This window comes from Trachinotus anak, unplaced genomic scaffold (assembly GCF_046630095.1).
Source record: "Trachinotus anak isolate AG129_WGS33_773 ecotype Australia unplaced genomic scaffold, CSIRO_AGI_Tana_v1 ptg000026l, whole genome shotgun sequence".
NCBI lineage: Eukaryota > Metazoa > Chordata > Actinopteri > Carangiformes > Carangidae > Trachinotus > Trachinotus anak.
In genome coordinates, this window is record NW_027273877.1 from 14,235,482 (window position 1) to 14,260,000 (window position 24,519).

The window sequence follows — 24,519 nt, forward strand, 5'->3', positions numbered from 1 at the left end:
ACTGATTGGAGAAATCATGAACTCCTCTTCCTCTTCCCCAATCACTCAAACTAGCTGCCGTCACTAACATCCTCAAAAACCTCAAAACCCCCCAGGACTCCAGCCAGAAATCCTTGGCAATGTCAAACCCACCTCTAGCTTCCCCTTTCTGTCAGAAATGCTGGAACGTGTCATCTCTTCACAACTTGAAGCCCAGCTAATCTCCAACAATCTGTTTGGACCATTTTACTCTGAATTCATCATCATTCAGCATCAACCACATCACGCTTCTCTCCCATCCTCAATCCGACGTTCGGCTCCTCATCGCCACCAAGACGAGGAAACTCAGTCCGCCCTTACCCTGGTCTGGAATGAAATCACTGATGCTCACCAACTTCCTGAAGCTGAATTGTGATACCTCAGACATAATAATCATTAGTCCCAAATCTCTCATGAAGTCCACACTAAACCTCTGCCTCAGCATTGACAGCTCCACTCTCTTCTCTTCCCCACATATCCACAACCTCAGTGCTCGGTGTCACTGTTGACAGGAACCTCTGGTGTGACCGTCACTCAAATCTCATCACGAACATGGCTCCTCTCAGGTTATCCCTCTCTTTTTCTCATCGGCACCCATCAACCAAATATGGTTTACTATTAACGTGAATGCAAATAAAATAACGCAGGAGTTGATGATGATCTTTATTGATTTAAACAGAGTATCATCCAGCAGTCGTCTTGTTACGTATTAAACATCAGTGTTTTTATAGATGTTTATTGATCAGGAAAAGGATGAATAAGTTCAGGCGTATTCAGGTCTCGGCTGTCGACGCTTCCTCTCCACATCTAAAAACACAAGCAAGGTTGAGTCAGTTGAAATGAGCAGAGGGTGTGCATCGCCGTGACTAGTTCCGATAGAGCTGCAGGAAGCAAACCTGTGAGAAAAAACCCTCCACACTCACCTTGGGATCCCACAGCTCTCACCTAGCGCATGGCCCCGTGACTGAAGCGGGACGACGGCGAGCGAGCCATCAGCTGCAGCAGCAGGCGGAGCTGCTGCTGCTGATTCTCAATGACTGTGGCCAGTTTCTGGACCAGGTTAGCCGGACAATCTGAGGGGGAGTTTGGAAGGGTCTTCACTTTGTTCACCCATGGAGGTAAATATAGAGGCAGCTTCATTCAAAATGAAGATAGAGAAGTGTTGGGGGGGTTGATTACTCACCTCCTCCTGTTGGTTTCTCAGCGGGCTTCACGGCTGGTAGAACAAGACACATTAAAGGTAACTGGTTAGAGAGCACAAGACTAATTAAACCTGTTTCTGTTGTTCCATCAGATTGTGTTCTACTAACAGAGGGCAACAGCGCTTCAGCAACCAGCTACAGGACAGCTGCATAGACAGTGTCTTCAGTGTCCTCTGAATATTGAGTGGTGAGGGGATGAGTCTAGAGGAGATTATAAATTACATTAAAGAAATCTTTTTAAAAATGGTGCTGAATCTTTCTCTCTGAATCCACAGTAAAGAATTCACTGAGGAACCCAGAAATGAAACCTTTGCTTTTCTTTCAGGATGTAAAATACCTACGTGTCCATATGGTGGCACTGTTCACCCAACAGTCAGTCACTGGGTCCTCGGTTTATGACACAATTGTTACCAGTTCCCCTCCAGGGGTCCCAAGATAAATATCAGGGGTCACAACTTCATTAAAACAATAAGAAACAAATTCATATCTTTTTGTGAAAATTGATATTATTTTTCCCCTGTGCTTTTGGATGGGAAAAAAATTAAAAGTCACTTTTTGTTTGAACTGCAGTGTTGGGGAGAAGTCAACAACCTGTAATTATACTTGTAATTTAACTACATTTTGCAGTAACTTGCTGGCAGTTCAACTACATTCATATATCCATCATATGTCATTTTGGCATTTTTTAATAAGTTAACTTCTGAACCTTGAAACAGAAAAACATCATTGTTTTGTTTTTTTCTCATATAAAAAAAAGTGCTCTGAGAAGGAATTATCTCACCTCCACACCTTTATGAGATCAGATGTGGACTGAAATTCAAGAGATTCAAGTGAGATTCATTATCAGTGTCTCTGACAACACAATTCCAGATGCATCTCCAGTCAGGTGCCAAGTCATTCAGCGATAGGGAATAAAAACAGCCGTGTAAGAAAATATGAAAGTGTTAAGTTATATGGCTCAAAATAAAAAGTCTTATTGTGGCTTTTGGTGAAAAGAGTGTGCTCCATGTTTTACCTGGACGCAGAGCATCCTCCAGATTGAATCCAGCGCCGTCTAGGAATAAAACATTTAAAAAGAAGTTATTATTTCCACTTTACTTTGACACATCTGTGCGTCAGTAACCGGTGAGACAGGTGTGTGCACTCACCTCCTCCAGCAGCCTTGGAAGGTTTGGGATCTATGGTCGACAGAAAAATTATGTCAATATTCAACTTGCAGCATATTGACAGAAACGAATTAATATGAAGGCATTCAGATTCATACATGTACAATGTTTCACATAATAATTAGTTGCTCTAAACCTTGGTCTCAACCTCAAACCTTACTTAGAGCATCTGCCAGGTTGAATCCAGGGCCATCTAAAAATGTAGAATATAAAAGTGCACATAATCAGATTTTTTTTCAATTGAGGTTTACACAAATATTCTAAAGCCAGTGTGATAAAGGTATAGGACATTTGAACGAGGTTTGTAGACTCACCTCCTCCAGTGGGTTTAGTGGGTTTGGGGCGTGAGAAAGAGGCTCCTGGAAAATAGATATGAATAAATAGAGGGCCTCACTGCCCTGTGTCATTCACGGAACATTTGACATCTGGAAAATACACTTGGCCGGGTGTTAGATGAGTGGATCGATGAGTTTGAGGGTTAGTAGTACATTTTACATTCATACATTTTAATGCATTAGTATGGAATCAGTAGTTGGTATGTCCACTGTATTCACTCACCTTTGCCACGAAGAGAATCAAACACACTAATTCCTGTTTCAGAAAGACATGAAAAACCATTACAAAATATTCAAAGTTAATAACTACTTAGAGATCCAGCACTTAGTTTGGTGATGTTGTGAAAATCCATGAGAAAAGATTGAGCCATCATCACTAAGCTGGGAGGAAGTTTAGGGTTTTGTGGTTATTATTGGAGGTGACGACAGAATCAGGGATCAGTGAGTCAACAGCTATTAGACAAATACACCCATCACATCACGTGTCACAGGCTGGAGTAGAACAAGTCAGAATCATTTCTCTTGATGACCATTCACTGTCATTATATCTGACAACATCGTAATAAAATAGATCAGAGTAATGGCCCAGAATAATTTGCAAACTTACCACTCCAGCGTTTTGGTCTGTTAACAGCTGGTGCATGATGGGAATCTGTGACCACAAAAACATGGAGCACATCAGTGAGTAGAAAAAGCAGTTTCATGTCTACAGCACAGAGGCAATTCAAAGCGTTTAACATAAGCAAAGAAAAGTATTAGCACCACATTAGAAATAATAAGCTATAAAAACTAGAAGAAAATCAGCAACCAAAGAATCAAATGAGAAATATAAATATCGAAAAAATGAACCGAAAACAAATGGACAAAGACACGAGTTTCATTAGATCCCTAACTCTTCCTATTTGTTGGAAATGATCAAATTTATTGTACTGGTTCTCAATCAGTCAATTAAAACACCAAGATTTCTAACTGGGGTTTTCATTTCTCTTATCAAGCTGAGCAGTAACATTCAGCCTTTACCTCTTGTTGCCACAGACAACGATGTCCACCTTGTCTTTATTTAACTGAAGGAAATTGAATTGCATCCAGCTCTAAGCACTGATGGGGTGAAACCACTAAGTACATCTGGGTGTCATCTGCGTAGCTGTGATAGGTATATATATGATTTGACTCACAGGGAGCATGTACAGGTTGAGTAACAGCACCCGAGGGATCAAACCCGGAGGGACTACACACATCATGGTGATCTTCTGTTAGTTATGTTTGCAGCACAGTCAGTTAGTTGCAGGTAACTCAATGAAAAAGTATTCGGCTACAAATCGACATCAGCTCATCACTGGCACCTAACTAAAAGACCCTTAAAGGTCCCATATTGGAACAAGGTAGCTGTCCATGTCCATGTTTTTTTTCAGGTCTCTGTTAATACTGTGAAACTATCAAAGAGCACAGTCCATGGACAAGATGCACAGGGCATGTATTCAGTAACTGCTCCTTTAAACGAGCCATCAGCACTTCTGTAACTCTGTGATGTCACAACAAAACAGTTACCACGCTCAGCTATGCCCCAGCCCACCTGGACGCAGCTTCCAAACGTGCAGGGTTTGGTTTCTCTTTGGTTTCTCTCTGCAAACATCTTCTTATGTATCAACATTTCACATAAAACTCTGTAAAACAGGGGACCTTTAAAGTCCATTATCACTGTAGTTTCAGCACAAATGAAGGTAAAATAATCACAAAATGCAGGAAAGCAAATGAAAAAACGATGTATACTGTACAGTATATATGTATCATACACTGTACAGAGGGCCCATTGTGTCTGTCCAGTGTTATTCTTTCAGGTTGTGACAGTGTTTCCCTGCAAGCAGGTGGTGGTATAAATACAAATCTTAGGCGTAGGGCCCCATGCAAGGGTGGTGTTATGATTCATTACACCACAATAATGGCAGCAGAACTGGTGCAATGCTGAGCTTCATCCAGACATCTGCTCTAATCCACTGGGACTTTCCACCTTGACAAAGCAACAGCAACAGTCTTTGGTTGACTCACGCCCTCCTCACTTCCCATCCTCTCCACACCGGAAACGGAGCTCCCCTCGACCAGGCTCATTCAAATGAAAACAGCATTTGTTGTTTTTTTGTTTTTTTTTTCAGATTCTGCATATAACCAAATGATGTTTTAGTTGGATTTAACTTAAGTCATCAACATCATAATCCTTTTGGTTATGAAACCTCTCCTGGTATTGATTTAGCGGTGCTGAAAGGCAGTTTCTGAGTGTTCTAAGATAACTCACCATGGTGATCGCTGACATCAGACGGGTGCGATCCTGCAGGAGAGAGACATGAAAACGCTTTAAACTACTCATCAGCTTCTCACTGAAAGCAACAGCTGAAGCTGCTGGAGTAAGAACGTGACTTACACCTGATGATGCTCGTCACTGTGCTCAGTTTGATCCTTTTCTTTCTATCAGTCTGTATGTAAGAGCAACATGTGTTCGGTGTTTGGATGTAGCAGGGAGTCATACAGTACATATTTGTTGGTTGCTATGGCAGCACAGAGTGATAATTTGAGAAGCTATGAATGTCATAAGAGTTGTTTCCTAATGGAGAAGCCTGTATGCCAGCACCTCCTCCGAGACGTTGTGAAACGTGCTGCGATGTACCCTGCCAGAGCGGTGGGTTGTGAAATCAGTGGCCATAATTACATCACATGACAACAGGCATCATGATCCTGCACAGCCTCTCTGTTTTAGCTCTCAGTGTTGTCATGGAGACGGTGTATACACCAGCATGCTGTGCTACACTGTTAATACTCTTGAATCAGTGGCAGATTTTGTTTCACAGCTTCTTAAAACTGGAACACAAGTGAAGTTACATTATGGCCTTTGTTAAAAATGTTAATGTATTGGTCATTTAGGCACAGGAATTCCATTGGAAATGAAATGATAACCTTTTATGATGAATTATAACCATTCTTGTTTGGTTTAATAATATATACTCCTCACAAAATAGATAAATAGATGAATAAATACAATAAAATTAAAATAAACAAATAGATTTTTTTTAATCATTTACACCCCCCATAATGTTCCTGTGTTTTCATTTGAATTATTTCATTTGAAACTGGATATTATTTAATACAATGAATTACATTTTGTTACAATGTATCTTCCATATGTCAGTGTTTCAACACATTTTTGCTTCTTTTGTTTAGTTTTTTCTTTTCTTTTTTTAGTCAGTTTGCATTTTGCAGCTACCACTTTGTTGAACTTTGACCACCGTATTTTTCAGTTACTTGTGGCCTCTGTATTTATTACAACTTCTCTGATCACATGATAACTACAGTTTTCGCTCAGTGTCAGCAGCAGCAGATGTTGTTCAGGTTCCAGGCGGCTCATAGCCATCATAGCTGTGCAGCAGTTTACACTATCATAGTCAGTAAATATACTTTTTATTGTTTCAATCACAATGTCAGATTTTCAAAATTCCACAATCTTTCCAAGATTGCAGAGGATTCCTGCCTGATAATACACCCAGCTTACACACTGGTCTGACTTCAGAGATCCCCCAGTGTGATAGAAAAGACTCTTAACCAACAACAAGAGGATTTCAGGGACAGTATCTGTAGCAGTGTCGGCACAGACCACTTCCATTTCTATCACACTTGCTATGTGGGCCCTCGTGGGGCCTGAACATACGTTAGTGTGTAGAGGTACAGTGAAGATGTGCAAATTGAGTCTTTAATAGTTCTGTCATCAGCCAACACCCCCAGCTCCTGTTTTTCAGCCATCACCTTAAAAAGCTACACCTATATACTATAACCATGCAATGATCATTTTAACCAACATTTGATAACAGTGTCTTACCTCTTACTGTTACTGTTCCAGTTACCAGCAGCAGAAGGAAAGAAATCTTCAACCCAAACTCCATGATGACCACAGTTTTCAACTTTTCCCAAAGTTTTTTTCTCAAAGCAAAATAAAAACCAGTAGCAGTTCTGCAGACGTGGATCTGTGCTGGAGTTAGTCCTGAAGCCTTCTTTTAAAGACAGGCTGGGTGTGTCAGTCTGAGACAGGGTCCTTACATCAGATATGTTGCAAAATAATATTCTTAATGAACCTGAAAAAGGTTGATTAGTTTAAAACCAACTGTCATTACTGAGCAATTAGTGGTGAGAATGAGTCATGTCAGTCAGTAAATATTAGTTGTGTTGCCAGTAATAGAACAAGGAGCCTCTCAGTGGCCACTGTACACCTGTCTGTGTTATCCACCACCTAATAACAGCTGTCTTCATCTGTTCAGTAATTATCTGGTGTTATTCAGTCATGCACAGGTTGTCCCAGTGTTTCTGAACACACTGGCCTGGTAACCAACATGCTGGACTGATAAAACAACTCTAACTTAGTAACATTAACATACTACATTCTTCAAATTCAAAGTTCAAAAAAGAAAAAAGGGCTGATGACATTATTAGATAATGGTTTATAATAATTCAACATTTCACGCTGTTCTGTGCATCAAGACATTTCAAATACATGAAAATGTGCACACCCTGGAACCCTCCATGTTAGCCTGCTACACCAAAAAATCCCAGAGGAAATTTGCAAAGGTTGAGTTAAATGCAGCTGGGAAACAATCCTGTATTTTAAAAAGCTACATATTTTATATAAAGTATGAATATTGTGATATATATTGATATATGCAGTGTTGGGAAGTTACTGTAGAAACATATTAAGTTACAGATTCGTGATTAGCTTGTTAAAAACACAGAAATGTCACAACTTAATGACCTCTGTCCTTATTAATGAGAACACACTGCTGAATGAAGCCAGTGTTATCAGATCCCACACCTCACACCTGTCTCCTGTCCGACCCATGTTGTCTGGGTCAGGCCAACAGAAGGCGTCTCTGCAAAGCAGCAGGATCAGTGTTCTCATCTACATATCAGCTTTTTACCAAAGAGACGGGAACTTCTTGTTCTCAGTTACTGTAACATTATTTTTTTGTTATTTAATGATGTGAAGAAAGACAGAAAGAAAGACAGACAGAAAGACAGACAGAAAAGTGACCAGGCTGATGTCGTCTCAGTGGAGGACTTCCCCACCGTGTGTGCACATCTGCAGCTGCTCTGACTGCCGTGGAACATGCAGACAGAGCAGTGAGGTGCAGTCCGAGGCCGTCCTGGTGGCTCTCTCCACCTCCATCATCCCGCTCATCCTCCACATCAGTGGTTCCCAACCTTTCTTCCTTGGAGCCCCCTTTGCTTGCATCCAAGACACCTTGGGCTTGCATACATCTGACCAGGGATGCGATGTCAGGTGTGATGGCTGTGACAGCCAGCCTAAAGTCCTGGGGGACATCAAGCTCTTAATCTCCTCTCGGAGCAGGTTCATGTGCCCGGTAAACTCTGTGCCACCAGACTTGAAGAAGTGGAAAATTGTGAAACTCCCCTTTTGACATTTTTCCAGCTCTGTATTCCAGTTCACGTACAAAAGTGTCCAGAGCGTCTTTGCACAGCTTGATGTTTGATTCGGGCCCCTGCATCCGCCTGCTTGTCTCATTGTACAGAGTGAATGTATCCACCAGGTATGGCGTTTTGATCCAAAACGCGTCAGTCAGCTGTTCATATAGTGGTCGATGGTGATCTTGCAAAAATCCAACCTGGGGTCCGGGGTGCTGACCCCAGTTTGGATGCTGGAATGTGGACTGTGACCACATCTGAGGGACTTAAACCCAGCAGCTCCACCTAATTCCACACTGACATAATGTCACATTACAGTTTGTACTTTTCCTTAGGTAAAGGATGAGTGTACGTCAGGGACTGAAGAGAAGGAGCAGTGGAACTTTCCTTTCAGTACCTTTTTTTGCTGCACACCTTTGTGGGGACTTACAGATAGTCCAAAATAGGGACTGAGGTCTGTGGTTGGGGCATCAGTGAAGTGAGAAGTCAGCAGACAGGAGGGTGTGGTGTTCAGGCCTATAGCTAAGCACTGGGTCTGTGGGTCACTCACATCCCTTCAAGGTTTGGTGGAAGATTGTATCTTTAGCACCGGCAGTGATTTCTGGACATTCAGGAGGCTCAGATCGTGGGGATTTTACCTTGTTGGATAAAAAGCTGTACTGGCAGCTGCTTGGAGCAACTGGGATCTGTGTTGAAATACAAGTTGTGATTTATAGTACAGTAACTTTTTCATCCACACTTTATTTTTTCTTTCACAGATGTAAACAGGTGGCTGGCTTGAAAAACTGCACAGCCCCTTGCATCATTTTACTGCTGTCAACGGTCAGTGAGCATAAAACCAGACCTGTGTGATTCACGAAAACGTCTTCATGAAAACAAGTTGGCAGCAATTCAGAGGAACAGACTCTGTGAACAAACAAACTAATGTGAGCTGTCAATCAAAGTAAAACAAGTGTCTTTAAAGGTGCACCATTCAATATTTTATATCAACAATGGGTCAAATGGTTTTATAAAATGTGAAAGGTGTCACCATGGTAATGAACCCAGAGATAATTACCACAGGCTCTGCAGCTTCTATATCTGCACCTTTTAACTGTCTGGATTCAGCCACCGTCCACACCCTGCTCAGCAGCAAACAGCAGACAGACACACCGAGGGACCAGCTGGTGAACACAGTGGAGCATTTAGCAGCTAAATATTTTATCATATTATAATATTTTCCTGTTTTGTCCTTGCTTCATCAGGTGGCTAGAAACACCACCCCTCATTAATGATCATGTGGAGACAAGCAAGTGTTTGCTAATAAGTTCATCATATCAGCTTTATAGTGTGATGATACGTCAGCATAGTGTGTTCAGCTTGCTGCACCAAACCCTCAGGGACTAAAAATCGATTAAGGCACCTTTAAATTTACTTTTTTTTTTATGCCTGTGTGGAGACACGTTTTCAGGTTGTTTGTCCGCCTCATTGTCTTGAACACAACAGCTCGAGGGAATTTCCAGATGCATTCGCTTGGACTCAGTATGAACTGTTTCAATTTTTGTGGCCAGTGGTCAAAGGTCATTGAGACCTCACGTCCATCCCATTCCTTATGAACATGATATATCAGGAACAACTGAACACTTTATTCAAGCTGTGGTTCCCGACCTTTTCCAACTCATGGCCCCACTTGAAAGTCTAGAAAATGTTGATGAACCACATCCAAGGCCAAATAATGCCTTCTGACAGCACTTTTTATTTTGACGATAATGATCCAACCTTCAGTATTGAAGTGAAAACCAGGTAGGCTCAATTTTTTTTTTTTTTTTTTTGAAAGGGGAGAAATCACTAGTCACCATCTCTCCTTTTAATTATTCCTGTAGCTGACCAGATATCCATTTTGATGCCCCAGCTTTTACCATGCATGAAATCTTTTAGTGCACAATCAGACTGAAATAGCAAACAATTATACAACACAGTCCGGCAGCAAAGAGGTCTGCCTGGCAACAACATCACTGGCTCATCAAAGGAAAAAAACTATGAAAGGAGTTTTTGAAGATTTTAATGTTTTTAAAGATCATTTCATTTAAAACTTTAAACACAACATTTACAAAAAATTACTTATATTTTATATGATTACATCTTTTCACTGAAATTGTACTGTTTGAAAAATGATGACGTCAGCCCACTTGCAATACTTCTGTGTCCCACCAGTAGGCCCCAGCCCACAGGTTGGGAACCACTGGATTAGAATTTACTGTAGTGGTCAAATTAGACACATACAGATTGACTAATATTTAGTGTTGTATATATTCTACATGTGCAGCTGCACAGGTGGACATGTTGACGCACTCTGGACTGTAGCCAGGATTATAAAAACACTCAGACCTCAACCAGCTGAACTCACTCAGACTTCAGGTGTTGCTTCTTTTTGGTGAAGTGGTTAACTGTATTTTTCTGTACATTTCTGTCCCAACATGAAGGTCTGAATGTTCCATTTCTGTCTCACACACTTTTTCCTGAGTCTCTATAATAAACATAAAGTCTTAAATACTGGAATCAGCCTATAAAATAACCTTTTTATAAGTTCTGAATTATGATTTGAACTTCTCCTGTTATGCCACCAAGATCTACAGCTTCACCTCCAAAGCAAAAAACAGGAACTCATACTGCTGCTTTCAGAGGTGGTTGTCTCACTGGACGCAGAGAAAGCCTTTGACAGGGTGGAATGGGAATACAAAAACATTTTGGGTATGGCCCCAATTTTATTTCATGGATTAAACTTTTATACAACCTAAAGCCTCCTTTAAATGGTGAGCAATCACAGTACTCCCAGCTGTCAAGAGGGACTCGTCAGGGATGCCCAATCAGTCCATTGCTATTTGCCTTAGCCATAGAGCCCTTATCCATCATACTCAAATCACTGCCATCAGTAAGTGGAATTCATAGAGGTGGAGAAGAGCGCAGGTTATCTCTGTATGCAGATGATTCATTATTATATATTTATAAGTATACCTCTTATTACCCATGCATTGAAGACATTTGGTACATTCTCGGAGTACAAACTTAACTTTAGTAACAGTGAATGTTACCCTGTTAACGACCTAGCTTTTCCAGTACAGGATAACGTTTACCATTCCACATGTCTAGGAATGGCTTCAAATACTTGGGCATCAGTATTACAAGAGATATGCAGAACCTTTGTCAGGAAAACATCTCCCCTTCTATTTAAAATGAAGTTAAAATGAAGCCGCATGTGACACTTTGTGCACATCCTGCGTCCACCCCAACCACTTCCTGATGTCCGTGGGCCAGTTCATAAACCACGTACTTCATCCAGTCAGTCATAGACTGAATATTGATATGTAAGAAGCTTGTTATTTAGTAGATATGCTCCCAAATGTCAAATATAGCCTGAACACAGACAATGATCCCACTCTATCAATGATCTTTTCCACATCACCACAAGAATTAATGTGTTCAAGGACCAGCAGGCCGTGACAAATGATGCAATAGTGGATATTGATTAATCCAGACTGTGTGCCTTTTCTGAGACTCTTTAAAAATTAGATTCCAGTATTTAAGACTTTTTATATTTTTATACTTTTTATATTTATCAAAGTCTATGAGACAGAAATGGAACATTTAGACCTTCATGTTGGGAAAGGAAATTTACAGAAAAGTAAATTCAAGCAGGAGATCAGTGTTTGTAAAGTCCTGGCCCCGGCCCCAAGGGCAGTCCAGAATGTGTGGGCATGTCTACCTTTGTAGATGCCAAATGTAAAATATACAGCAGTAAATATATGTAAAACTGTCGGGGCATCACTGCTGTGTCTACTGGGTCCATTGCTGGTTTTTTGGGTGATATCTGTCATTTTATTTTGCTCATTTAAATTGTAAAGCACAATTCAAAGTGTGCACTAATAGGAACCAACAGTCGGAGTTGGGCTGTATGATGCACATCCTTGTAGCACTGATGTCCATCTTTCATTAAATAAAGCAGTGACTAACTGACATTGAAGCCATCTTTGTAGGTTGCTGTCTGATCAATTGGTGCAGAAAAGCCACGTCAATTCTTCTCAAAAATTTGAGAATTACACCAAAAACTGTGTGTGCGGTTGTGCACCCTGATCATCTAACAGCATGTTCTCCTCACCTGTTTGCTCATTTGGAGACTGAAGTGGAGGCTTCTTCACCTGATGCCATCTGACATGGTGCTGAAGAGCTGCTCAACTTGTCTTCACAGTTTACAGCAGCAGCTCAGCAGGATCGTGTATTCACAAAACCTCACACAAAGATGGCCGATTGCCTTGTTTAGGTCCCCTGGCTTCCTGGTTGCATCAGGTTTAAAACCAAAATAATCCCAAACAGGTGATTTTGTATTTCTTTCCACAATTGCATTCACTGATTATGCAAATATATCGGCAATCGCTGGTTGCTGGACTGATGAAGGCTGGTTGTAATAAAAGATCTTTGACAGTGATGTGGTGTTCATGCCAGACAAGGTTTACTATTGTCGAACACTGTATAATGCAGCCCATAATAAACCCTGTCGAATTTCAATTACAGCCCACAGACCTTGTCTGGCATTTCCCCCTTGATGGTGTTTGCCCGGGGCTGCTTAAAGACTGTGCAGCTGAGCTGGCTGAACCTCTCCAGAGGATCTTAAACTGAAGTCTGCAAACAGGGAGGGTGTGGGAAACATCATGTCTTGTTCTGGTACCTAACGTAGAGTGTCCGGCTGAGATAAATGACTACAGACCAGTGACCCTCACATCACACATCATGAAAACCCTGGAGCGGCTGGAGCAAACTCACATTAGACCCCCTACAGTTTGCTTACAAGCAACATATTGGGAGTGGATGGTGCTGTCCTTTCTTACTTGGATGAGCCAGGTAGTGATGTGAGGATCATGTTCTCAAGTGCATTTAACATCGTCCAACCCCCAATTCTCAAAGACAAGCTAGAAGGAATGGGAGCTGGGAAATTTTAACGTAACTCCCAACCCTTGTGTCTACACAGGATCCCTGTAGTTACACGTGAAATGCAGAAAGAATAAACTTGAGGCTACAAATCTTAAGGTTTGGGTGGCTGTTTCATGAAGTGGCCTTTCTGTGTTTCTCTTCTGGAGGTGTGTCTGCCTCAGGCTCCTTTTCATCTGAGGGGGGTGGCTGTGGCACAGGATCCTGGTCCTGCTGTCATCAGAGCTAACTGGTCCAGTTCAAGTGTTTCAGCTAGGGGTCCTCCTGCTTTGGTTGTCCTCATCAGGCTGAATAGATGATCACCTGTCAGTCTTCAAACATCCAGTCAGTTTAGAGATTTTCTCTCATCGACTTACCTGCTGGCACAGACTACACTGCAGTGAGTCAGGATTTATTGTATGAGCCCAGTCACATCTTATTTAGAATTATCAAACCATTTTAGGAGTCCTGTTTTCTCTGAAGTTGATTTTAAATAATTATAAAGAGGGCCACTGAACACATGGGGCTCCTCGGCTGCAGCCTTGACTACTGTGTGTTAATCAGGGCTAAAAAGATCTTTTAGATCAGTACAATTGACCACTCTTTCCTTCTTCCTCTCTCTCTCTTTCTTTCTGTCTTTCTCTTTCTTTCTTTCCTTCTTTCTTTATTTCTTTCTTTCTGTCTTTTTCTTTCTTTCTTTCCTTCTTTCTTTATTTCTTTCTTTCTGTCTTTTTCTTTCTTTCTTCCAAAATAAAGATTTTCACCCTGACCGTTGCCTGATTGATGTGGTGTTCATGCAAGACAAGGTTTACTATTGTGATCATGACATGGACCTAAATCTAAACTGCATACATTATTGAGTTGCTGGACTACTATTTGAATTTGCCCAAGGGATCAATAATGTCATTTCCTGTTTCTTCTGTGTACTCTCATATTACTTGTGGCACGTTCTACATGGCACAAGTAATTTGGACTCATAGAGTGGTATGTGCATCTGATAAACCTGCGACTTCACCGAGACAAGGTACCGCGGGGGCTCAGTTGACGAAGGGTTCACATTACCATCTCCCTTTCAACACAGAGGCCATGCTTTTGTTTTAAAGTCAGCCACATAGATCTATATGCAAACATCTGTCCAGGTCACACAGCTCTGATAAGATGACCCTCCTGATATCACTTGTTGAAGAGTAGTCTCCCCATCCCTCAGTCCTAATTCCTTCAGGTGTGATTTCAGGTTCCCGAGAGACATTTTGATATCACGATATCAAGAATTACATCATATGTCCTTTGTTAAGATGTTCCCCTGTAATTTCACCCTCCTCCTCCATTCTTTCAAACTCAGTTTGAAATACATGCAAAAACACTGTTGAGAGTACACAGAAGAAACAGGAAATGACATGCAATTGTCACCAGGGACTCTGTCCAATCACAAACAAGAGGTTTTGTTTTCTGAATTGTTATTTTGCTTTGTGAAAAGTCACCGTACTCTTTGGTCCAACTGGTGTTTTTTCCATCCACTGTACCGACATACTGTCTAAGAACCAGTATGAATCAGGAAGGAAGGAATTTGTACTAATATCCATATCCTGTTTCCTAGAACTTTATCCCTCCATTATCTATACTGCTTATCCATACAGGGTCATGTGGGGCTGGAGCCAACCCCAGCTGACACTAGGCGAGGGCAGGGTACATCCTAGACAGGGCACCAGTTCATCCCAGGGCTAATACATAGAGACAAGCAACCATTCACACTCACATTCGCACCTACAGGCAATGTGCATGTCTTTGAACTATGGGAGGAAATACCCGGGGGGAACCTACGCAGACACAGGGAGAACCTGCAAACTCCACTCAGAAAGGCCCCAGACCAAGGTTTGAACCCAGAAGTCGTTCCAGATGCTGAATTATGTTCAGAGGCCAAGTCTCTGTGACTGAATGAATGAAGTGCTTCATTTATGAACTGCCGTGGAGAAATCAGGAAATGGTTGGTGTGGACGGAGGATGCAGAAAGTGCGCGACTGTCACATTGGGCCCCTGTCATTGGTTAAGGTCAGGGAAAGATGGTGGCCCTGGTTAAAAGTTTCATAGATTTCTGACCTGTAATTGTTGTATCAGACTGACCTTAACAACAAGGGTAAAATGTAGACAATCAAAATTTCAGTTCATCAGCCGTTATTATCTGCAGATACAGATCGGACACTTCCTTCATGCAGCCACATGGAACATGAAAGAGGCATGACCATGACAGATCCCACCCCCCCCTGCAGGAAGACATCATCAGTCACATTTCAAGTGGTGGTTAAGAAATTCATATTACAGGCTCATTATACTGTAGATACGTTCCCAAATGTCAAATATAGCCTGAGCACAGGCAATGACCCCACTCCGTCACGAATCTTTTCCACCGCAGCACAAGAATTACTGTGTATCTATGGAACAGCACACCATGGCAAGTGATTCAATAGAGGATATTGATTCATCCAGACCCTTCTATGAATCTTTTGTATCCTGGGAAATTTGGATTGTATAATTTAAAACTAGGTTATTTTATAGGCCGATTCCAGTATTTAAGATTTTTTATATTTATTATAGAGGTTCAGAAAAATCTATGAGACAGAAATGGAGCATTTAGACCTTCATGTTGGGAAATGAAATTTACAGAAAAATACAGTTAACTATCTCACTAAACAGAAACAACATTTTACTGTCTGAGTGAGTTGAGTTGGTATATATCTGAGGGGTTTGAAATCCTGGCTACAGTCCAGAATGTGTCAACATGTGATGGGGAAGATACTTTGAAACCTACCAATACCTTCACATTGGAAGAAGCACTAGTTAACCACAGCTACTGAGAATATGTTGTTCAAACTACTTTATAAAAGATTGATCAAATTGACAATGCGCATGTGATATGAAATTACAACAAAACATAACACAAGCCACATCACATGCCTGTTTATTGCAAAAAGTGCCCACTTGTTTACCCGTCATGACATGAACCGAAAAGATAAAATACCTCACTGTCCATGGGAAAGTCCTGGAATGTCAGCTTTGGTTTTGTCAGCAATAACTGCTTCAGTATGAGCATAGTGATTCTTCCTCCGGCTGAGATTCAGGAGGTTCATCCATAATGATGTTGTAGCTGTGTGAGCACTGAGCAACCACTGCCCCCAGCTCCTGCACCGCTCGGACATGTCTTACAGCCTGGTCAAAGGCAGCTCAGTTACAGTCGAGTCCTTTCATGGCTGAAGGTTGTTTGTAGATTCAAATAGGTGATGATACCAAAATGTCCAAAAAAAATATTTATATCTATGCATACATAAATGTAGCTCAGCTACAAGCAAGCTACTGCGAAATGTAGTTAAACTACTAGTTTAATTATATCGAGTTCACTACTCCCCAACAGTGATTATTAATGAAAGCGTATTGGAACATGACAGGACCTTAACAAAGTGCTTATATAGGCTGTGTATAAGCAGCAGCTTCAGTCCTCTGTCTACACAGGGTCACTGTACTTCAAGACACGAGGCCGTGTGTTATAACAAGTGTGCAAATTAAAAGGTGTGTTTAAAGTGAATGATGAATTTAAATAGTCATTGAACCACACACAGCTTTAGGCTATAAGTCATTACACTCACAAGATGTATGAGGAGAAAACACGGAGGCCTTAAAATAAGCTTTCTTGTCTTAACACTTAATCTGTACCATTTTTGTGGGATCTTGTGACGCAATCCTGTTGGGGGCGGAACCACGGAGAGGCTTATCTGGTGCAGGCGCCGACCCGGACTCATTTCGGTGTCGTACAGTGGGAGTCGGACGCCGCTGGGTGGGACGCAGAAGGATGTGGCTGCTGAAGGTGCTGGTTCCTCTGGTCAGACTGTATCTGTGCGGAATGAAAGTCCTGCTGTACCAGCTGTTCAACAGGTCGTTCCCGCTGCCAGGTCAGACACATCTCTGTCTCTGTCTCTGTCTCTGTCCCTCTGTCCCTCTGTCCTGTCCTGGACGTGTCCACTCTGCGTGCCGGACTCCGTGGGCGAGACGACCATGTCCGATAAACTCCTGTTTCATTTATAGACGAAAGATAACATCAAAAAATGACTGTAGTGATTTTTACCTCCGGGGTCTTGTGGTCAGTTCGGCATACACCTGATACACGGACGGGGGGGGGGGTAATATGGGGGGGTAATATAGAAAATGTTTGCAAGGCTGCATCAGACTGTTCAAACGGGACTGAACTGTGAAAACATTACTATTGAATCTGACCGTCTAACCCTGTCATTATTGAATCATTCATGATGATAACAGCAGGATGATGGCATACCATTACATCATCTCAAAGACATTTTGTTATCCAGTTATTATCAAGTTAAATTCTATAATTCAATACAATCGATACTATCTATTGTTAGCCTTTTTTAAGGTCCGCAGTTGAACAACCCACAGCATGAATATTTAAACACAGCATTGATAATGTTAACTATTAACACCTTCCACTGGTCAACAGTCAAATGAGAGCCATGCCGCCATTAAAAGACATACCAGCCCACACAGTCTTCGAAACAGATTTTATTAATTTATCAAAAATTGAATTATTGATTTCCCTGCCTCTCTAAATGTGGGACAGTCTGTCTAAAACTCAAGGAAAGCTCCACTCTGGACTTTCCATGAGAAGAGCTACTTGTTCCACTGATTCTTTATGTTTTAATCAACTCAGTGTGAAATTTGACTTTCGTGTGAATATGGGGGCAACTTAAAATATTTCTCCTGAAAACAAAAACATATAGACTGTTTGGGAAGCAAGGCCGACAGAAAAAATGTAAGTAATCAGGTGACAAAGACGCTGTGAAATCTTCATGTGTTTTCGTGATGTCAGATTCAGGGATGTTTAAAACTTTCAGCCCTGTTTGTTTCCATTCCATCAAACTGTCCCCATTAAAAATATGCTAAAAGAGCTATGATCAGCACCTGTGAGCAGTGTCCCTGTAGATGTGCAGACATAAAAATGTGATGATTCTCAGCCGAGGTCTGCAGCCTCTTTTTTCTCTGATTTCTAAACTGATTCATGCAGCTTTACTGTAGCTCCACATCACAGATAATGATACCTTCAGGATGTGTGAGTCACACTGAAACATATCAATATGCATTTTTCTCTGTGTTCATGTAGTCTGAGTTATAACTCTAAGAAGGAGGATGATTTCAACTCACACAGTACAGCCTCCGCTTCAGCTCTGCGGTGCCCCCCGTGGTGGCTTTAGTCTTCTTCCTCTTTATCCTGCTGAGCGTCTATCACAGACCAGATCCGGTAATTCAACCTGAATCACAAGTTAAATCACCAAGGAGCACAGGCAAGATTTCATCCCCAGCTTCCCCCTGTGATGTTAATCCTCTCTGAATGGCAGCTTCACCCTTGACCCCAAAAGCAGTAGTTTGATAAAATCATTCCAATTCACTGTGTGCCTTTCTAGAGCTTTTCTAGAGTTTGCTTGATTGAAGCTGAACTTTCAGCTGATTGAAGCCTATGTGCTGAAGACCACAAGATGTGAAAAACCTGTGGAAAAAGTTTGTTGTGCTCTGGAGTGAATACACTGGAGAGAATAGTCTTTGATTGTTATATTTAAAGTTATAAACCAAAATGGAATTTTGTGTTAAAGCATGTGACTGAGGAATGAGAAATAATGCATTGTATTTGAAGACAAAGAGCTGATTATGCCTCCAGATGGTAAAAGGGGGTTATAATCTTATTATCTCTCAAGGAATGTAGGCCATTTAGCGAGTAGTAATGGGATTTCCTAAATTCTTGTTCCTTCACCACAACAAACAAATGAAGACTGATTGCCGTAGGATTTATTCAGTTCAGTTTTATTTGTAAAGTGCTAAATCACAACATTGATTACCTGGCACTTTACAGACTAAGGTCAAGACCCAATAGCTCCCCCAGCGAACAGCACTTGACGACAACAGAACCAGACTCAGGGTGATTGGCCGTCTGCCTCGATCAGTTGGGTTAAGAAGAGAGAAATGGGGGCAAGTACGGGCTCTAAGGGCTTTCTGGCTTTGTGCATAAGGAGAAGGATTTTGAATTCTAGCCAATGCAGAGAAGCTAACACAGGACAGATATCTCTTCTTGTAGTTCCTGTCAGTGCTTGGGCTGCAGAATTTTGGATCATATGAAGACTTCAGAGTTATTCTGACATCCTGATGATAAATGAATTACAGTAGTCAAATGTAGGGGTAACAAATGCATGGACTAATTTTTCTGCATCCCTTTGAGACAGGATGCTTCTAATTTTTTGCAATAATGCACAGGTGAAAGAAGGCTGTCCTAGAGATGTGTTTCATGTGTGAAGTTAAGGGCATATACTGGTCACTAACCCTAACCCTAACTCTTAATGTAGCGCTGGAGGCCAAGGCAACGCCATTCAAAGCACCTATTTTAACAGATGTATTTCTAAGGTGTTTAGGACCAAGCACAATAACTTCAGTTTTGACTGAATTTAGAAGTGAAACATTAGAGGTCATCCATCCTTTATGGTGATGAGTATTGGTCCAAGCACAGAACCCCATGGAACTCCACGACTAACTTTTGTTAGTTAACATAAACTAACTGGTATCTATCTGATAGATATGACTTAAACCAGCCTAGTGTGGTTCCTTTAATGCTAATGACAGGTTTCAGTTTCTGTAATAAAATCTTGTGAGTGATAGTGTCAAATGCAGCACTAACATAAAGTATAAAGACAAGCAAATATGAAGTGAAAATTCCGTCACTACTTCCTTACATATTTTATCAGCCACTTTACTTGAATGGGACTTTTGGACCCCACTATATATATAATTGATTACAATATAGAATCACAGATACAATGATGACATTTTTATCCACATTTTCCTCTACTTTTTGAGGATATGGGATGAATCTAATTGGAGGACTATTTCCATAAAACCTTTATAGATCATAGCACTACATCAGAGGTTATCGAGTTATATTTTACCTGAACTCTCATAGTAATCTGGTTTTTGTGTGCATGGAAATGTACATGAATGAGATATTTCACCTGGGTAGGATTCAACTGATATCACACTGAAAGATTTGAAAATCCCATCGAATTGTGTATTCACAAATGGCTGCAATGGTTTCATCTACCTGTAAATATCCTCAAATGTTTATTTCGCTATTCTTGTTAGGTGCTCACTAAGTGAAGGCATCGAAGTGGATTGCTTACCAAAAGGAACCAATGGAGGGTAAAAGTTCAGGACCTTCATGCTCTGGCCTCAATCTGGTGGCACACCCACGAGCAAAAAGCAAAGTCTGGAAATACTTTGGCTTTGACACAGATGCAGATGGCTGCATATTGCACTGGAAACGGATATACTGTCGCGTATGTATGAGTCAAATTGCCTACTCTGGAAATACCTCCAATCTGTCGTACCACCTTGAAAAGAACCATCCAGTAGAGTTCAGTGAGTTTGTGAAGAGCAACACGGATCAGATGCGTGAGGCGTTTGCCACAGCATTTTCCAGGATAAAGACTGAACCTTCAGGTCTACATGGTCAGCAACAATCCCAGGACACAAACATAAGACAGAGCTTAGACTATGAAAACAGACGACACAATGATCTGACAATAGCTATTATCAACTTCATCTGTGAGGGGCTGTACCCTGTATCTGTAGTTGAAGAGCGTACCTTTAAGACCTTAATGAGTACTGTTGACCCAGGGTACTCTCCACCCAGCAAAAATGAACTGGCTGTTAAAATGGTTCCACAGATGTATTGCCGAACCCGGGACAAGGTCTTTAGTGAGCTTGCTGGGGTTGTGAACTGTGGTGTTACTACAGACCTCTGGCAAAGTCAAACCCAGAACAGAACATACATTTCACTCTCTATGCATTCAGTAAATTACAATAGTGCAACTGGTTTCTCTATGATCAACAAGTGCCTCAAAACATTTGAAGTACAAGAAGAAAACACAGCAGAGAATATCACCCGAGCAATGTATGAAACCTTTGTAGAATGGGGGATAACTCATAAAGTCAGCGGTGCAACAACAAATGGTTCAGTAGACATTGTCAAAGCATGCTCACTCCTGGAACTGTCTGTGGAAATGCCTTGCCTTGGACACACCATCAATCACGCAATGGATGAAGCCTTCCAGCTGCCACGGGTCGAAAGCTTTTTGGGATGCTGCCGCAAACTTGTTGATCATTTCAGAGAACCCACAATGTATCTGCTAAGGGAAAAACAGAAGCAGCATGGCCTCACTCAGTGTGAACTCATCACAGACAAGGGTAGGTCTTGGTTGGCCACATTAGCGATGTTACAAAGACTAAAAGAGCAACAGGTTGCTGTAACTGCAACACTTACAGAGAGTTCCAGCAGCCAACATTTCAGCTTTGATGGCTCTGACTGGACTTTATTGGAGGGCTTGATTGAAGTCCTCCAGCCTTTTAAAGTTGTTGCAAATATGATGACTTCTTGCAGGTACCCAACCATTAGCATGGTGAGGCCTGTACTTCATATGCTGTTGAACACCAACCTCAAGGTCAAGGAAGGGGATGTCAAAGAGATCAGCATGACCAAAGAGGTCATCTCCAAGGTCCTATCAAGCACCTATTCACAGAATTTGCCACTATCACAAGAGATCTCAACATTCCTCAATATCGCTACATTCCTGGATCCCCGGTACAAGAAGTTGCCTTTCCTGTCCACTCAGGAACGCTCCAAAGTTGAGAGCAACATCATTGAGGAGGCAAAGGCCATCCTTGAGAAGCAGATGTCAGACCAATGTCTCGATGATTTCTCCTTGTTGTCTAATGAGCCACCTAGCAAAAAACAGGCACCTCTAAGAGGATCTTCAGCCAGCAGTACAACCCAAGACAACCCTTTGGCTGCCATATTTTGCCAGTCTGATGCAGACCAGAGCCAGGAGGAGCTGCATGCTCAGGTGGTAGAGGAGCTGAGCAACTATAAGTCACAGAGGGTTCTAGGTCTAAATGAAGACCCTTTGCTCTGGTGGTCAAGTCATGCAGCCTTGTTCCCCACACTCCCCAAGGTCCTGCAGAAATACTGGTGTGTTCCTGCCACAAGTGTTCCTTGTCACAGGCTATTCAGTTCCTCTGGAACTGTTCTGTGTGGGAAGAGGAACCGCATAGCTCCAGCTCTAGTAGATCAGCAGGTCTTCTTGTATGAGAACTCGCGGAGTTACTATGAAGCAGAACCCTGTGAGGAGGATTTGGACAGTGTTTGGGAAGGAAACTGTACTCTGAGTCAGCCTCTTGAGTGACTTTGGGCTTAAATTGTATAAAGTCAGAGAATTTTGACAACTCTATTGTCTGTGCACTAGGACCTACATAGGCGACTTGCTGAAGCATTAAAAAGATCAAGGCATTTCAGTCATTACTATGAAAATGTAATGTACCTGTTAACTTTCTTTGAGTTTTGGTCTATAATCTGTATCGAAAGAGTTTGGCCTATATTGTCTCACCCTGTCATTTAGGAGTAGGGTAAAATTTGGGGGAAAGCCTGCTCTCTTTCTAAGAGCTAGATAAGAATATTGTATCAATCTCATGACAGAGACACAGTGCTTAACCCAGGACATGTTTAGCCCTACTAGAACAAAGACTGGAAGCAGGAGAAACTCAAAAACATATGCTTACTAACACCTTTATAGCTCAATAATGAAGCTTCATTTGCTTAATCTATATAAAGAGATATGTAGATACCTACTGTGGAGCTGTTGTTGTTGTTCAAAAAATAAGAACACTAAAACCATACATGTAATGTATGCTAGTAGACTGGCTCCAAGCTTAATATCTCAACAAGTATCGGATGATTGCTTGCCCACATCCATGGTCCCTGAAGGATGTGTCCTAATAACTTAATGTATCCTCTGTGAAGTGCAGCTGGCCGTTAATGCCGTTAGTACAATAACAGCCACAGTCAGAACTGCCATTGGGCATACTGGGACAAATCCCTGTGCTACGCCACATTGGCCAAAATATCTCTAAAGGTTTTATCAGCCCTTTCAGTATCTTTACTGACCCTCTCTGTGTGCCATTATAAGTGCTTGAGCTCTGGAACTTTTACTCTGGACCAACACAGGCTAGCTGTTTCCCACTGCTCCCAGTCTTAATGTCACATCCTGACTCCGGCACTGTACTTGGGGAGTGATATTAATCTTCTGGTCTCAGTGTCAGGTAAAAGAAGGAAAGATTAAGATTCCGTTATTGTTCAGATAGTGCAGTTAAAGAGTGTAATAAAAGTCTATAAATCAACAGTATACATTTTTGAAATGTATTTTGCTATTGTGCAAATAAGAAAATAATTTAACTCCATAGTTGTGGGTTTTTTGATTTTTTGTTTTGTTTGTTTTTTTGTCAAAGTCTGTACAGATAAATGTTGTTCATGGTAATGAAGGTTGCAGCAGAATCAGCCATTACATGTTCCAGTAGGATCAACAGATCTGTAATGAAGACTTAAAGGAATTTAAAGATTATAGTAATATTGTAACAGTAATACTGTGAGTTGTCTCTGTCTGTCTTTGCCTCCTACAAACATCTACCCACCTTTTTGCTGTAAGCTCTATTTTCTATCTGTTGCACTTTCAGTTTTTCGCTAGGCTGTTTGAGTCAACATAAAAATGCGTTTCTCTGCAGACCATTGGTACATACACTGTATGATGTTAAAAAAAAAACTTGAAAGTAAAGGTTTTGTTTTCAACATTTGCCTGTGTGGTTGTTACTCACACCATATTTATTAATCACAACTGTTTGTCTATCACAGGGGCAACGGATGCAATTTTATTCACTGTCAATTATGTACTCATGTGGTGCCCTCTCTCCTCCATACAGTCTTACCCAAGCAAAATGGAAGGGTTGCCATTGTGACGGGGGGCACCAGAGGAATGGGTTTAGAGACAGCGAGACACCTGGCAAGCCTTGGCATGCATGTTATCATAGGTAGGCTACTGTCCAATCATATGCCTTTCCTCAGTCAGCAGTTCTGCCTGTCAGATTACTGTGTATATACCCTGCGCTCTCCTCTTAACACAGGTCAATACATCTCTGCAGTCCAGCTCTAACTGAAATATTTTCCCAACGTGTGAATAACTCAAGCACCTACTGTCAGAAGAAGACACCAGCTGTGCACTATAACTGTAAAATCCACTTTTTATTTTAGGACTTGCATAACAACACAGGATCTTTCTTTTTTTTTTTTTAAGATATTTTTTGCCTTTATTGATAGGACAGTAGAGAGTGACAGGAAAGGGGCAGAGAGAGGGGGGATGACACGCAGAAAAAAGTTGGGCCTGTCAGGAGTCAGACCAGCACTCATCTTGCCAAGCAAAATACATAGTCCAAGTTCTGCTCTGCCCTCTTTTAAATATTTCACTCATAGAT

The 24,519-nt window shown here is 41.4% G+C and overlaps 2 protein-coding genes across 2 annotated transcripts in view; both read left to right on the plus strand.

Annotated features, from left to right (window-relative positions):
* The first annotated feature begins 16,924 nt into the window (after positions 1-16,924).
* Positions 16,925-23,839, plus strand: LOC139609727 (E3 SUMO-protein ligase ZBED1-like). Its single transcript, XM_071464632.1, has 2 exons — positions 16,925-17,060; positions 20,305-23,839. The coding sequence occupies exon 2, from the start codon at positions 20,355-20,357 to the stop codon at positions 22,401-22,403; it is 2,049 nt and encodes a 682-aa protein (XP_071320733.1). The 5' UTR covers positions 16,925-17,060; positions 20,305-20,354; the 3' UTR covers positions 22,404-23,839.
* Positions 16,927-24,519, plus strand: part of dhrsx (dehydrogenase/reductase (SDR family) X-linked) — an 18,561-nt gene continuing 10,968 nt past the window's right edge. Inside the window, exons 1-2 of the mRNA XM_071464633.1 lie at positions 16,927-17,060; positions 23,971-24,078. Coding sequence (XP_071320734.1) covers positions 16,961-17,060; positions 23,971-24,078 — 208 coding nt within the window. The 5' untranslated portion in view covers positions 16,927-16,960. The remainder of the gene's footprint in view (positions 17,061-23,970; positions 24,079-24,519) is intronic.